The 15240-nt window shown below is 46.9% G+C and overlaps 1 protein-coding gene across 1 annotated transcript in view; it reads right to left on the bottom strand.

Annotated features, from left to right (window-relative positions):
- Positions 1-15240, bottom strand: part of COL27A1 (collagen type XXVII alpha 1 chain) — a 159109-nt gene that overhangs the window by 59027 nt on the left and 84842 nt on the right. Inside the window, exons 22-27 of the mRNA XM_054393343.1 lie at positions 14040-14084; positions 13035-13088; positions 11561-11605; positions 4155-4208; positions 1280-1333; positions 450-503 (exon numbers count right to left, since the gene is read on the bottom strand). Coding sequence (XP_054249318.1) covers positions 450-503; positions 1280-1333; positions 4155-4208; positions 11561-11605; positions 13035-13088; positions 14040-14084 — 306 coding nt within the window. The remainder of the gene's footprint in view (positions 1-449; positions 504-1279; positions 1334-4154; positions 4209-11560; positions 11606-13034; positions 13089-14039; positions 14085-15240) is intronic.

The raw sequence follows: 15240 nt of genomic DNA, 5'->3' as shown, positions 1-15240 counted from the left end.
CACTCCAGTGAGGGGCTCTGAAAGTGCCTGATGTAGTCACACACACAGAGTCACTGTGTGGTGTGGTGTGATGTGATCACCATGCTGCCAGCCACCCCCGGCAGAAAGAGATGGCCCTGCAATAACAGCTTGTGCTGGTGAGCCTGTGCTCAGCTAGAAGATTGAGGCTGGAGTGTGAGTTTTGGATCCTCCATTAGGGAAACAGGCTAGAAATGTTTGAAATAACAGCACTTCTTTTCCCTTCATCTCCCTTTCATCCCTGTCCATGCTGTCCCTACCCATGCCCCATTCCTTTCCCCAGTATCTCTTGTACATATCAGACTCAGACCAGCTGGGACACTGTTGCTTCACTCAGTTGCTTGGCTCAGCCTATGAGTGCCCAGCATGTGAGATGCTGATTTTTGGTGTGTGGCATTACAAGGTGGTGATAGACTATAGACTTTACTTACTGTTGGTCCAGGGATCCCAGGAAAACCCACTCCTCCTGGTGTCCCAGGGTGCCCCTAAAAGAGAAGGAATCAAAAATGCCTGGTGTGACTTCCCAGGATCCAAGAAGGATGACATGAAAAAAGGCAGTGTTGGTTGCTTGCAGGGTCAGGCAGGTCTGTTATTTGTCAGGGTAATATTGCTTGGGGTAGATGGAGAAGGCCAGACTGCCAAAATCCCAGCTCCACCCACACTTAGGGGTGTAAGCACCTAGCTTTTCTGAACAGTCCAGAAAAGAATGGGCTGAAGTAATATAAAACTCTGTCTTTGGGTCCTGCACTATGGTAGGCAGGAGGTAAGTGTCAGAGCAAGACACGACCTTGCTGGGCACCCCCAAATGGCAGCACTCATAGCACAGCAGAACACCACAGCTGTGCTGGCCAAGCAGCCTTGCCTCTCCAGCTACCCCTGGTGACATGGTGGAATGTGACCAACAGATCCCTGTTCCTGGACTTTGTTCAGTAGCCAGGATGCTTGGAAACAGGCAGTCCTTCAGGTGCTACAGCCTGCAGTTCCTGGTTATCTCTACTTCATACAGGTCCTCACTGGATGGAGCTGCAGAGCATGTGTCAAAACCCAGTGTTTCCTGAGGGGCAGATTGCTGAACATGAGTGCTGGGGAGAGGTTACACCTCAATATCCAATCAGTCAAATGGCCATTCCCACTCCCCCAGAAACAGGATGAATTCTGCACTTGTTGTCATGTAACCAAAAGACCAGGAGAAGATGCCCCCATTGCTAGGAAAGAGAGAGAGGCAGCAGCAAGAGCAAGAGAATGCAGACTTACTCCTTACCATCGACCCCTTGACTCCTGGAGGGCCTGGGGGTCCCACTGAGCCACGGTCACCCTAGGAGAGATGCAGGTATGGGGAAGAGTGAGGAGATCTGCTAACAAGCACTCTGAGCTGGAGCAACAGGGATCTAGAGCAATGAGACAACTAGAAAATTCAAACCCTGCAGCCTATGCCATAGGATTTCTACCAGAAAGGCTTGCAGTATAGAATAACCCTCTTTCATCACCCATCACCTTCTTTCAATTATCCATCTCATCAGAGTAGCTGAAGGACTATAGCAAGAATTAGCTAATCCTCTACGTCCCCAAAGAGGAGACTTCACTATTGCCATCAAACCACTGAGTAACAAGAAACAAACAATGCACTCAAGAACACCTTCAACTCCATCCAGGGCTAGGACTGGATCCCAGGAGATCCCCAGTCCTTCCCACCCAAGGCATGACATCCCTCTCTGTTCTGCAGTGTCATGATCCCTAAGCATTCCAGCATTTCTGGAGGCATGAATTTGAAAGGTCTGATCCTGAGGCCCTGCTGGGCTCAGGGAATCAAGTTGGAAAACCCTAGAGGTGTTGCCAGGCATAGATGGCTGGTGCTTTCAGAAGACTGTAGGTGTTCTGGGAGGACTCCCTATCCTGTGGCTCATTCTGAGACCATAGTATAAACAAGCACTCTCTGGTGGCCTGTGTTTATGAAGCTTCTAAAGCAAGCCACCATTTGGCATTAAAAAACCTTAATGTACCCAAAAATCACTTATTCATTCTGAAGGCTTTCTTTATACCCATGAGCAGAACATCTCACTTCCCCCAGCACATCCTAGGCCCTACAACTCATCCAAGAACAGGAGACAAGGTGAGCACCATCACAACCTGCTGATGAAAGGACAAGTTGAAGGCAGAGCTCTTAGCCAAGGGACATCAACTGCTCCTCTTTGGAGAGAGTGGCAGTTCCCACCATGACTTTGTGTACTCTCCCTTGCAGCACTAGGAGTTAGGTGTGTTAAGTTGTGTGCTTGGGGGGATGAGGAAGGAGGAGTTAGCAAATGCTGCCAAGTAGTTTACGCCCAAAATCTGACCTACCTTCCAACAGCCAAAACGTAAGGGGAAATATTTTCTGGGCTCTAAGCAGCTTATTGAAAACAAACTCCAGAGTCTGTGTTGTCACCAGCTGGACCCTTGTAAACCAATGGAAGGTTTTTTTTTTTCCCCTCCTGTATGCATGGATTTTATTAAGTCTGTATTAAGTGCATTGTTCTCTTTGATAATCTTTGGATTCTACTGGCTTCAGCCTTAAGTTTTGCAGCTCTCAGGACAGAGAATGCTGACTCAGCTATGTCTAATGAGAGCGTATTTCCCACTTCATTTATCTCGTAGTAAGCTGCAGGGTGCTGTGGCTATGCCAACTGGAAGCCTGGTTGAGGTTTTGATTGGATGATAGTTATTTCTGTCATCCAAAAGTTTGTCCTGGTAGAGAAGCTGTCTGATACAAATCACAGCTGTGCAGAGGATCTCCTAGGGCAAATTTTCAAAGGACAGCCTGGGTTTGCCTTAACACCAGTGTAACATCATGGTGTTAGAGTCCATCTGCAAGATGAGGATAGCTCATGTGCTCAGGTCATTGGCATGGAAGTCACAGGGCCAGATGTGAATTTGCTGCAGTGAGGAAAAAGATCTTCCCACGTCTCCTGCATGGTAAACTCCTTATTCCTCATTCAATTCAGGGCTGCAGCTGCCATTGAGACAGCTCACTCAGGCACCAATTTTCTGTGTAACCAATTTGGACACATCACAGACTCCTTATTCCTCTGTTTTCCCTCTGTAAAACGCAGCCCACATCATGTCAGTCCTTTTAGTGCTTGTGTGCCTGCTCCTGCTCCACCAGAGGCCATCCAGTGCAAAGGGCTTTCCAAAGGCTGCTGCAGACAGGCAGTAAAATGCATTTGCAGTGAGCACAGTATAACTGTCACAGAGTCCTGACATCATTACCCAGAGGACAGGGCTTGAAGTAATAAAAACACAAGAGAGAACTGATGTGCAGAATGCATCATTTTATGCTCTTTACTATCTTTATAGCTGGACTGTGAATAATTAAACCACCAATGAAACCCAGCAGTCTGCAGCTGAGACACAATGAATGACATAGATGATTTGTCTTTGAAAGCTATCCCTGAATAAAATTTTACACTCTAATAGGGAACAAATTAATGTACATTTACATTTTTATAGAAAATAAAGCCATTTTTCTTCCTGAAAGCAGCACACAACTGTACTGTACACAAGAGGGCACCAGCCCTTAGTAGCATGCCCAGAGCAACCATATGGGCAGCCAGATGGGACGGTCTTCATCAAACAAAAAGGGAAATTTTTGGACCAGCCTAGGCTCAGATAGGCAGGTGGCTGCTCTCTTGTACCTTCTCTGTACCTGGGAAATTGCTTGAGATCTCCTGTTCAATGCAGGCTCAGTCCTAGTCTTGTGTGACCCCATTGACAACTCAGCCTGGGCTTGTGAGCACCATCTCTGCACAAGTCTATCTGTAACCTGAAATGCTTGGACTCCTCCCTTGACCAGAAACACAGGGCTGATGGGTCCCTCATTCCCAGAAAAACCAGGACTGTTCAGTACAAGCTTTCTGGCAGATTAGGAATGATTAAAGCTTAAATTTCCAGAGAATATGTTACAGCATCTCCTTGGAAGGCAAGTGCATTTTCATTCCTAAAAGTGAAGTGAATGATTTTTGCCTGGCCCAAGACGAGCTCAGCCACCTTGGATGTGCTGTATTCCCAGCTGGGTGTTGCACTGACATGGCAACTTAAATCTTCACAATATTCCTCCCACCCTGCAGAAGTTACAACAACCAACTCATTGCAAGCAACCTTACCTTTTCTCCCACTATCCCAAGCTCCCCTAAAGGACCAATGAATCCCATGAGACCCTGAGAAAAGAGAAAAGCACAATTAATTTTCAGCTTAATTTGCTGAGAAAGTGAACAGTTTCTTTGGTCCACCTTGCTGGTTGAAATAGCACAACATCCCTTCTCTAGAGCTCAGTAATTCCTACTGGCTACCAGCATGGACAGAGTTGCTCCTGGCCATGGGAATGTCTCACTCCACAGCTGGTCCTGCTTTAGGCGCCAGCTGGAACAGCAGTGCTGGGATCTGCAAGAGCCACAGCATGAGGGATCAGGGATGAGTGAAGCACGTTTCAGAGCAAGGCTGTGAGGCCACAGCCTGGCTTTTCCCAACACATCAGCACAGCTTCCCCAAGAGCATCAATAGCAGGAGCTCCTGGGTTGCACAAAGTCTGAGAGCTGCCATCATCTTCACTGCTGCACTGGGCAGACTTCCTCTGGGTTAACCTGCGCTGCCTCAAACTCTCCTGCAAAATCATTTTGACCTGGAAAGGGTCACGCTCTTGGGATGTCAGTAGGAAACATAGGTCTGAGGACAAAGCCTGTGGGGTCAGCAGGGGAGCAGATCCATCACAATGCTCAGAAACTATATTGGAAAAAAAAAAACCAGTCTAAGCTTAGGATTTCTCAGAATTTAACAACGTTTGGGAAAATGAAGAAACAAAGAGAACTGCTTTTAATTAGGAAGATGGGAACAGATGCATCTCAAGATAAGATTCCTGTGAATTAAAATGCAGCAGCCTTCCTACCAATGCCAGTGGGTTGCTGGCTCTGAGATGCTAGGGACCATCCTCCTGTTGTGGTAGGTGCCCTCTCTCACTGCAAGATTCTCACAGTCTTATCTCAAGTCCCAGCAAGGTTTCCTGGGAGATCGGTATCTATATTTAGTCCTCCAATGAGTCTGTAACTAAAGGGATTCATCTCCTGTTGGAAGTCTTCATAACCTGCCAGCAGCTAGCATGAGGATGACAAATGAAGCTGGGCCCCAGCTGTTTGATTTTAGGCAGTGATCTGATTGGTACCAGGAGGTGTGCTGACCAGATCCAGGAGAGGAGATAGGTTCTCAGGTGATATCACCCTACTCTTCCTCTTTTTCACAGTAATTTGAAGTCTTCATAGTAAATTGCAAAGTTCCTTGATGCAAATTCATCTCAGCTTCTCATTTCAACATCAAAGAGGTTTTTAACTGACACATTCAAGAAAATATTCAGCATTAACAAACAAGACAGGAAAAAAGCTACACTAGCAAGGCAACTGCTGGAGTGTGGTCTCAGAAAAGGAAGAGCTTTTCACCCTGCTATCTCCTTTCTGGGGAACAGCAAGAGAAGAAGCAAAGGTTCCCTCTCTACTCTTGCTCCATTGTTTTTTCCATTCCCAGCTGGCCTGACACATCTGCAGTTTGCAGAGGAGCTGTCTACAGGCTGTGCATCGCTGTGGTTCTGTTCACCTCTATGCATGGACAGTGTAGAGTGGCATCACTCAGCTACAGAGGAGCATCCAAGCAGCACAGCGAAGACTACTCGGGTTGTGCCTCTTCTCCTGCCATCAAAAGCCTCTCTCTCTTTATGAAGTCACATTCACAACATGAAGCTGTAGTAGAATATAACCAGTCCCATTGCTCCTCCCATATGTGTGAGGCTCAGCAGATCCACTTAGAGACACAAAACACAGCGTGGGTCACTGTCCAGTGACTTTTAGAGGGAACGGCTTCTGATGATGACTCCAAACACCAAGAGACCTCATGCATTAACATTCCTCACACAGTGCAATTAAATGGCATCCTTTGAACACTACTGGAGAGAGGAGCTCCTCAATGAGGCATGCTGATGGGCTTAACAAAAGCATCTCTCATGGGGATGCTCAGCTGGCTTTGCCTCTTGCAGGGAGCAGCCACACACATTCTGCTCTCAGCGGTGGTTTTCACATCCCGGCATGGGAGCAACATCCAGGTGAAAATTGTTGGGAAAAATCTCATGAGAGAAGGCAATGAGCTCAGTGGTTACATTGGAGCTGGAGTTAGGTGCTTCCATTAGAAATTCATCCAGAGATCATGTCCCAGGAGATAGGCATAATGGACACATTGATTAACTGTGGGAAGGCAGCTGCTGCCAGGAAAGCTCTGCTATCCTGTCAAGGGCTTAATGTCACCAACCCTTCTGACATCAGTGCTGAAATGTCCTTTGCTGTGTCTGAAGGTGAAGCAGTCCCTGTGCACAGGCATGCTGTTGTGGCCAGGCTCCATGGACAGCACATGTGTGGAAGGCAAAGCAGCACTGGGCTCAGCAGCAGATAGTGCAGTGCAGGAGCCAAAGAGAGAGGAGGCAAATTTGCAATATCTGCTCACCAAGGTTGCCACTGCATGGCATTGCTGAAGGCTGCTGAATTGATTATCCTTTCCTTGGACACGAGGGAGGTTTAGAGTGGATATTAGCAAAAATTTCTTTACTGAAAGTGTGTTCAGGCATTGGACAGGCTGCCCAGGAAGGTGATGGAGTCACTGTCCCTGGAGCTGTTCAAAAACCCATGTAGTTATGGCACTTTGGGACATGGTTTAAAGGCTGTGGTGTTGTTAGGTTGACAGTTAGACTTGATGATCTTAAAAGTCTTTTCCAGCTGAAACAATTCTATGATTTTAAGTGCAGATACAGAACTGAAAACTGTATCCAGTTACTGGAGTTTTCCAGTAGCTCAAGGCCATCAAGAAGGCAAATGTTAAGGCAGAGGAGAGAACAGCGAAGCAATGAGAGGGAACAAGGAAATGCATTGCTAGGCAAAAAAAGGTAATAGAGCAAGAAAGAATAGATTCATTCCTTTGTTTCCAGTTTCTCAGAACTGCCAAGCTCACTCTCTCTCCCTGAGACGATGCTCTCTAAGATATTTCTGGGTTACTTGGGTCAGTCCCTGCAGAGGAAGAGAGATTTGCTCTTGCAGCAAGTGTTGACACCGTTCAGAACAAGACTGTTTCAAAAATGCCACTGAAAGACACTACATATCCAAACCTGGCTTGAAGCTATCCTTCTGGTACACTGTTCATGGCAGCTTCAGCTCCCACCCTACAAAGTCTCTAAGGAATCTGGGTCATGAAGCAAGATACACTGATTGTGCTTCCCAGCAAGCCCAGCAGTGTTCTAGAGAGAGTTCTCAGAGCACTGATTGCCCCTACAGCAGCCCTCAGACCCACTGCCCTCCTGAGAACTCTCTTGCTGTCACGGGTGAGCAGTTTGTTATCACAGCCAATGTGAGCTGGATAGTGTCAGGGTACACATCAGGATGGTGGAGGAGCACACCCAAAATTTCTGGCCTGATCTTTGCTGCAAACCTGGGGAAAATTCTGTCCATGCTAGAACATCAAGTTTCTGTTCAAGGGAAGATGTCACTGCTCCCCACATACCCAGAAAGAGGAAGCGTCCCATGGTGTGACCATGATGGAGTTGGGATTGAAGTGAGACAGCAGAGTAGGGACCCTGTGACATGGCCAGGATTCCAGCACAGTAGCTCTGTAGTGTTTGCAGCCAATGCTGTCTGCTGTGGGCTCCATTAACTAAGATTGCTGTGTCTCCAAGCAGACACGAATCGAGATAGATATGTCTAGGCAAAAAAATCTCCATAAATTATTGGGAGCGTATGAAACAACTGGGAGAGATTGGGGAATGATATTCTTCAGCAGCCAGAATGGGACAGACACTAAAGGGAACACAAGCAGCAAAAGATTTAGGTTTTAAGAACCAGAAAAGTCACTGGTGGCAAATATTAAATCACAGCAGATGTGAATTGTGGCCATCACACTAAAATGGCTGCGGCAGAACATGTTTTTCCCAGGTTCCCAGGGTTGAAAAGCAGCCCTGCCTGGAACACGACTCCAGGCAGTGTGTGTAATGATGCACGTGAAGTCCCAGCAGCGGTGCCTGCCCGGATAAAGGCCCACAGTATACAGCAAAGAATGTCAAACATTTATATTAGAGGGGGAGTTCAGCATGTTGCTCATGATTCAGTCTGCTGCAGTCCCCGGCCAAGGGCACGGCGGAAAAGGGATGGAGATTGTTAAAAAGTTCCTGGGGGCTTGGAGGGAAGGAAAGGGGGGGACTGGAGGGGTGTAATTCCTAACTCCAGTCTGGCTTACCCCATTTATTGTCCAGCTCTGTCATAATTAAGCTCCCCCCCTCTTGGCTGCATCAACAGAGAGCAAGTCAGCAATGAAGCCTTGCATAAATCATAGCCCATTTGAGAGGCAGAGGCGAAAGGCGAGCCCAGCGTGAGCAGGGTCTCCCAGGGACGGCACCGCCAGTCGCTCCCAGCAGGAACCGATCATGGCCTTTCTGTTTTACTGGTTCGCTAGAACTCAAAACAAAACAAACCAGGGACAAAGGACGGGAGAGAGGAAATGTACAATCCTCCCATTCAGATGAAAGAAAGGGAAAGTAAAACAGTAAATATCGCAGTTTAAGGGAGGACGCTCTGACCCGCAAAGGAAAGCCATGTGGTTTAACCCTCTGTGCACCGGGCTCAGCTGTGCCCTGGGGCTGGGTTGGGGTCCCACTGCCCTCTGAGAAGTGAGGAAAGGAAAGGTGGAGACACGCTGACAAAACACAGATCAAGGGGCTGTGTGCACCACAGTGCCCATAAATCCCTGAAGGAGAGAGTTCTGCAGCTCAGGGGAATGCATTGGGAAAGGTGCTGCTCTGAGCTGTGGGAAATGCTGGTGCAATTCCCTTGCTTGGTTCTTGGGGACTCATTTGACCTTGATGAAGTCAATCCAGATCTCCACATGTCAGACCCCACCTGCCAAACTGGCACTATAGCATATCCCTCCTTTGTAAGAGCACTGCAAGGAGAATACTCGAAGGACGTAACTGATGGCCCTGGTTTCCTTTGACAAATGATTGCAGAATAGTATCTGATACTGGGACCAGATGCCCCTTCCTGGAAGGAAGAGATTCCCCCGAAGAGCCATGGAGCCACTCTCCTTCCCAGCTTGGTGCAATGGGTGTGTGGCTGACCCAAAGATCACCACTTGAGTGAGCAGGGCTTCCTGCTATGACAGGACCACCCTCATTGCCATGTGGACGTAGGCCAGCTGCAGCCTCTCTCAGCTGGCACAACTCCTTGATATTTTCAGTCTCTGGTGCAGAGCAGGAAGGTCCATGGGCTTGTGGCATGCTTCCCCAGGTTGCTATCCTGTCTCTTGTGGGGTGTTGCTTCTCCTGCAGGGCTGTCTGACCTTCAACATGGACATTTTGGTGATACCCTCTTTGCTCTACCTTCCTAGCTCTGGAAGACCTCCATATTCTTCTTCATATTCTTCTGCCTCCATCTACTGGCAAGGAAGGGTTAAACCACACATTTCCAGGGTACAGGGGAGCCCAAAAGCTGGAGTCCTTCCAGCATATGAAGACAATAAGCATCTTATGAATGAACTTCCTGAGACAGTATCCTTGCAATGGAAAAACAACACTTCAGGGACTGCCCTGTCTCATTTTTCCAGTGAGAGCTCAAGTGCCACTTGCAACCTTACAGAAACTCCCAAGTTTGCCTAAACAGATATCCTTAAGAAGGAAGAGAGCTTAAATGAGATGGATGGCTGATCTCTTCTCATGCTGAGGGTTTCCTCTCAGAGGGCAGAACAGGAAGTTTGAAAAGTTTGACCACTCTTTATTTGTTTCCAAGGAACAGAAAACATCAAGGGCTTCTCAAGGGAAAACAGGGGTGAGGTGAAGGTGTATTTTAGTTCCAAGTGACCTGGGTAGCTCAACCTCTCAGACATCTGCAAAAAACCAACCCAGCTCCAACACCAAATGCTGAATCTTAAGTGGAGGGAGGAATGAAAATGCAGCACTCCAGTGCTGCTCAGCAAAGGTGTGATGGGAGAGGAGGTTATTCCTCACTAATCTGGTGTGACATTTTTTGTTCTTATGACTTCACTGGTACAGAAATGGAAATTCTTTTTGGGTGATATTTCTAGGGAGAGACTAAGAACAATACAAACAGCTTTCATACCACTGTGCTGGTTTTGGTGTCAGCAGAGGCCAGCTGTGTTTTCTTTTTGGTGAGCAGTGCCTACAGTTTTCACCCAAGGTCAGTCCTGAGGGACATTAAAGAATAATAACCCTAATGATGCTTTTTCCTTCAAGGATGATGTTTTGTTAAGGATCTTAAAGCACTTCTAAAATACTCATTTTTAACTGCAACAGTATCCACAAGTGCCACCTGAGAACAGACATTGAGCTAGGCGCTGCTCAGAGCTGTCTCATGCCTTCCACAGAAGGGGAAACTCAAGCACAGAGCACTGCAAGGTGTTGCCTGAGATCATGCAGAATCTAATAAAGCTGCAGCTAGAACTCAGAGGTGTGGAAGAATTTTGCTTCTTCAGTTGTTTGCTCCTCATGAAGTAAATTATTTATCACATAGAAACAGGTCGAATTTCCAGATAGAAATTACTGTTCTTGATATATACCGCAACCTGTCAGGTCGTTGGTACTGAAAAGGACCCACCTTGGGTTTTTGGATGTGCTTGGCCAGAAACCCATGGAGGAAGCAATCCCCAGCCTGCTGCACAGAGGGGAAAGAAGAGCCAGAGAGGCTGACAAGCTAAACAAAATCTAACCAAACTTGTTGACCATTGGTCAGGGAAAATACTGGCAAGAGCAGCTGTGTCATGAAGCAGCACCCTCTGCCAGGGCCAGATGCTGCGGCCAGCTTGATGTGGTCATGTAGGAATACAGAGAACATGTTGGAGGTTCTGTGGCTGCAATTTCAGGGCTGCTGGTGGACAAGTTGGTTGGTTTCAGTCACAGAGACATGGGAACAACTGTTTCTTTTTCCTTGATGCTTGTGGTTCCCTTAAGCCTACAGGGATGGTGCACATCCCCTGCTACATGCCTCTCTTCTCCAGGGGCTCGTTTCTTCAGCTTCTATCTCCTCTGCTCCCCAAAAAGATTCAGAGGGAACCAAAGCAGCACAGCACCCAAAGCAGAGGATGCACCTTAAACCTACATAGGCAAAGGCTGGAAATTGCCCTTTTAGGGATAAGAGCAATACACAGCAATTCAGTCTCTTTCCTGACTGTGGGTTTAGCTCCTCGAGAAGCACAGCCAGCTCCAATGTGCTGTCCTGCTGCCAGGACTGGGAGCACATCCACCTGCACTGCGACTTATCACAGCATGGTGACTATGGAAAAACCTTCAGTTTGAAACAGACACCATGGACACTATCACTACTGTTCACCAAGAGCTTTGGCCAAACTATAAGCACCCCAGCTGGAGCAACAGTTTTGAGGTGGCCAGAAAGCCCTGGCCACTGCCCTCTGCCTGCACTCTGATCATCTAGGAGATAATGTATGTAGGAGGTTATCAAAAAGACAAGGAAAACAAAGAGTTTACCTGCTCACCAACTTTCCCTGGTCGGCCACTGTTTCCTGGCTCACCCTGCAAGACAAGGAAAGACAAAGCACACAGGTTACTTGGTGCTCCCAGCCAGACTCTCAGTACGTGATTGATCCTTTGCACACCCATGATTTGGGCTGCTCTGTGTCAATCATGGGAAATCAGCAAAACCCCAACATTTTGCAAACCCAACTGTGTCTTGAAAGATAATCCAAAGCAAGAAACACAGCTGACACAAACATGAAGCAAACACTTGCTGCTCTGTAGCAAAATGCCCCAGAAGCAGCTGGTCCTGCTGTGGTAAAAAAAAACTTTACAAAACTGAGCTCAGATACTGAAACATAAGCTGTCCACTTTCTTGTGGCACATCCTGGTTGCTTTATCCCTGTGTTTAAGAAGACAGGAGTTCTCATCAGGGATGTGTCTGAAGTTGGGCTGTTTCTGACCCATAACATTTCAATCTGAAAGGCCAAGTCAATCAGACAGATGAAGACAGAAACACAGCAGCAGCAGGAAGAGAGGAGGAGAGGACTCTGATTAACCAAGGGATTTGAGGATCATCTAGGGAAAGCAAGAGTACAGACACCATGGGGAGGTGTAGTTCCTGAATGACAGAGGAGAAGGGATCCAAGAGAATCCACAGGAATAAAAGACAACCCAAATATTCCCAGGCAGTATTGCACCCTGATTCTTCTCTTGCAAAGTCTCAAACACAGGCATGTTCCTGTCACATGAAGCATCCATGAAAGCCAAAGAAAGAACATACATGAAAGAAATCACAGTGCAAGATGAGAGAAATTCAGAGAACAAGAAAAATGTGAGGTGAAGAGAAAAGCAAGAGAAGGGGGAGAATTTCAAACCCACATGGGATAAGGGCAGCTGTGGCAGCACATGAAGGCTGGTGGAGTGGCCCTGGACAAGCCATCCAGAGGCCACAGTCACTGGATTGTCTCTGGGTGATGGCAGCTGCCTTTTCTCAGTAGGCACATACTCCAGATGTGCTGCCAGACCACATTTTTGCTATTTACTGTTTGAAGAGGTTGTTTTTGTTGGGCTTTCTCTTTCCTTTTGAGTGTGGGTTTGCGGAGCACGCTGCCCTGGCTCCTGCTGCTCATTAGGCAGCAAAGATAGGAATGATGTGCATTGTTTTAGAACAAAAACATGGAGAAGCAATGGAAAATAAGATGAGCTGATGGAAGGGCGAGTTGGTTAATATCAAAGGAGAAACACACTTGTTTGTAATAAAGCACATGGCCTAAAAAGTGCACCATCATTCTTTTTGGTGAAGAAACCAAGCAGAAGCTGAAACCCCAAAATTCAGAGAAAAAGAGAAATCCTCAGTTCTCCTTGTCCTCTCTGGAATAAATACCCTAGGCTTGAAGTGTTGTAGGAGTTAAGCAAACATATTTTCCTCTTTCTTTCATCTCTTCTACCCCCTGCTTCCCTGATCATGAACAAACTGTTTCCTCACCTTTGGACCATCTGGACCAGGTCTTCCTGGAAATCCCTTCCGGCCGGATCGACCCTGAAATCCATGGAAAAACAACCAACGTGAAGAGCTTGCAGCTGCCCTTGGTCACAGCAGTGTGTCTGTGAACCTATCAGCTTACAGTGTTCCCCATAGATTCAAGGTGATAGAGGTGGGGTAGCCCTTGCTGAGGACAAGGCAATGCAGAAGGAACGCACTGGAGTGTCCCTGGGTTTAGTCCATGGGGAGCATGCCTGGACAGGTACTCCATGGCTCAGCCCATTCGGACACCTGAGCTTGATTCATTCCATTACTTAAGCCTCAGATCAGGAACATAAGCACAGGATCACAGAATGGTTTAGGTTGGAAAAGACCTTTCAGATCATGGAGTCTAACCATTAACACAGCACTGCCAAATCTGCCACTAAACCAGTTTGGTTTCCAGTCAAAGTGCTTTACTATTTAAACGTTAGGTGAGAGTTCAAGGTCTGAGACTCTAAGCAAGTAATAAAATTAGAGTCCCACTCAACACCTTGGACAAGACACTTCCTTAGAAGGGCAGATCATTTTCTAAACTAGGAGGTCTGGAGGTTAATGTCAATTTAATAAATGTTGCTAAATATCTGAGGGCTGGGTGTCAAGAGGGAGGGGACAGGATCTTCTCAGCTGCACCCTATGACAGGACATGTTATGGATATAAACTACAGCACAGGAGGTTCCACCTCAACATGAGAAGGAGCTTCTTCACTTTGAGGGTCATGGAGCACTGGAACAGGATGCCCAGAGAGGTTGTGGAGTTTCCTTCTCTAGAGATTTTCAAGACCCATCTGGATGCATTCCTGTGTGACCTGTGCTAGATTCTATGGTCCTGCTCTGGCAGGGGGTTGGACCTGAAGATCTCTGGAGGTCCCTTCCAACCCCTAACATCCTGTGATCCTGCAATTTAACTACAAATCCACTGCAAGGTCAGCAGAGCTGGTAGTAACTGAGTAAAGGACTGAAACCTACCTCTGGCCCAGGGACTCCTGGTGGTCCTAAGGGTCCTTCATCTCCCTGAAGTGAAAAGAAATGAAATTAAATGATAAAGTAGTGACAAAATTTGGAGTCACCTTGCAGCAAGAACAAAAGGTCTGCAGCATGAGCAGCAGTTAAATGCAGGCTGTGTGCTCAGCTGACACATTTTAACAACTGAGCCCTTCTCAATCTTAGAGCAGGCAGCTCAGCATCTCTGAGATTTCTCATCTCCCTTCTCCATCTCAGAAAAAAAAAAAAATCTATCATCAAGTCCTGCAGCAAAAGCTATTCAAAGTCTGACCAAAGTCAAGGTCAGTTGATTGGGCCTATCATGGGCTGGATTTGGCCCACAGGGTTCCCTTGACATGCTTGCATGGCTCTGCTTCACTTGATTTGGCAAGGATATCAATGCTTGAGTACTCTACTCTTTTTCTTTCATTCTTTCTTTCTTTTCTTTTCCCCTCCTCACAAAAAGGGTGTTGCAAAATTTCCCACAGAACCATTTGGCAACTGCATGAAGGTTTCCCTTTTGCTTTCAAATGGGACTACACATGCTGCAGGATGGAGCTATCTCAAAATCTCACACAGCAATTGGACTCGGTCCTTTCCCTTGGCTCTACACCAATTTCTAATATGATAGGATCAGATCTACAGTTTCTAGGAGACCTTCAATTAAGCTTCACAAAAGTTATCTCAAGTGTCTAAAACTGACTGCCAAGAGAGAAATTAAAAGCACCCTTGGCAGCCACAGTTCTGGCTGTTCTCATTTAGGTGGTCAGCCGTGGTAATGAAGTGGCACGAGCTGGCGGGATGAAGATGGGACTGGAAGTCAGACAAACCACCCACAATCTGCCACATTTCTAAATCCACAGCCTTGGCCTTGGGTAGCCACAGTGGTAAAGGCAAAGTGGTGTAGTCTGGTGCACACTTAAAGTCTTTCAGCACAGCTGTTGTCAAACTCCATGTCCATGTCTTTAGTCTTACTTTTTGCACTCACTAACTAGAGTAAATTGAAGGCAGCTTGGTCATGCCTGCCTGAACCTGGAATGCAGAGCTTTGATTCCCTTTGTAAATAGTCTAGAATATTTTTCTCCCCTATTTCAGTGCAAATAAATGAGCTAATTTGCACTAATCCCATTTAGAGAACAAGCAAAAGAGTTCCCAGAAAAAGTTAAGAATTATTAGCATTATCAGA

Source organism: Indicator indicator, chromosome 28 (genome assembly GCF_027791375.1).
Source record: "Indicator indicator isolate 239-I01 chromosome 28, UM_Iind_1.1, whole genome shotgun sequence".
In the NCBI taxonomy this organism is placed as follows: domain Eukaryota; kingdom Metazoa; phylum Chordata; class Aves; order Piciformes; family Indicatoridae; genus Indicator; species Indicator indicator.
The sequence above is the reverse complement of the archived record's forward strand: the minus strand, read 5'-3'. Positions and strand labels throughout refer to the sequence as shown.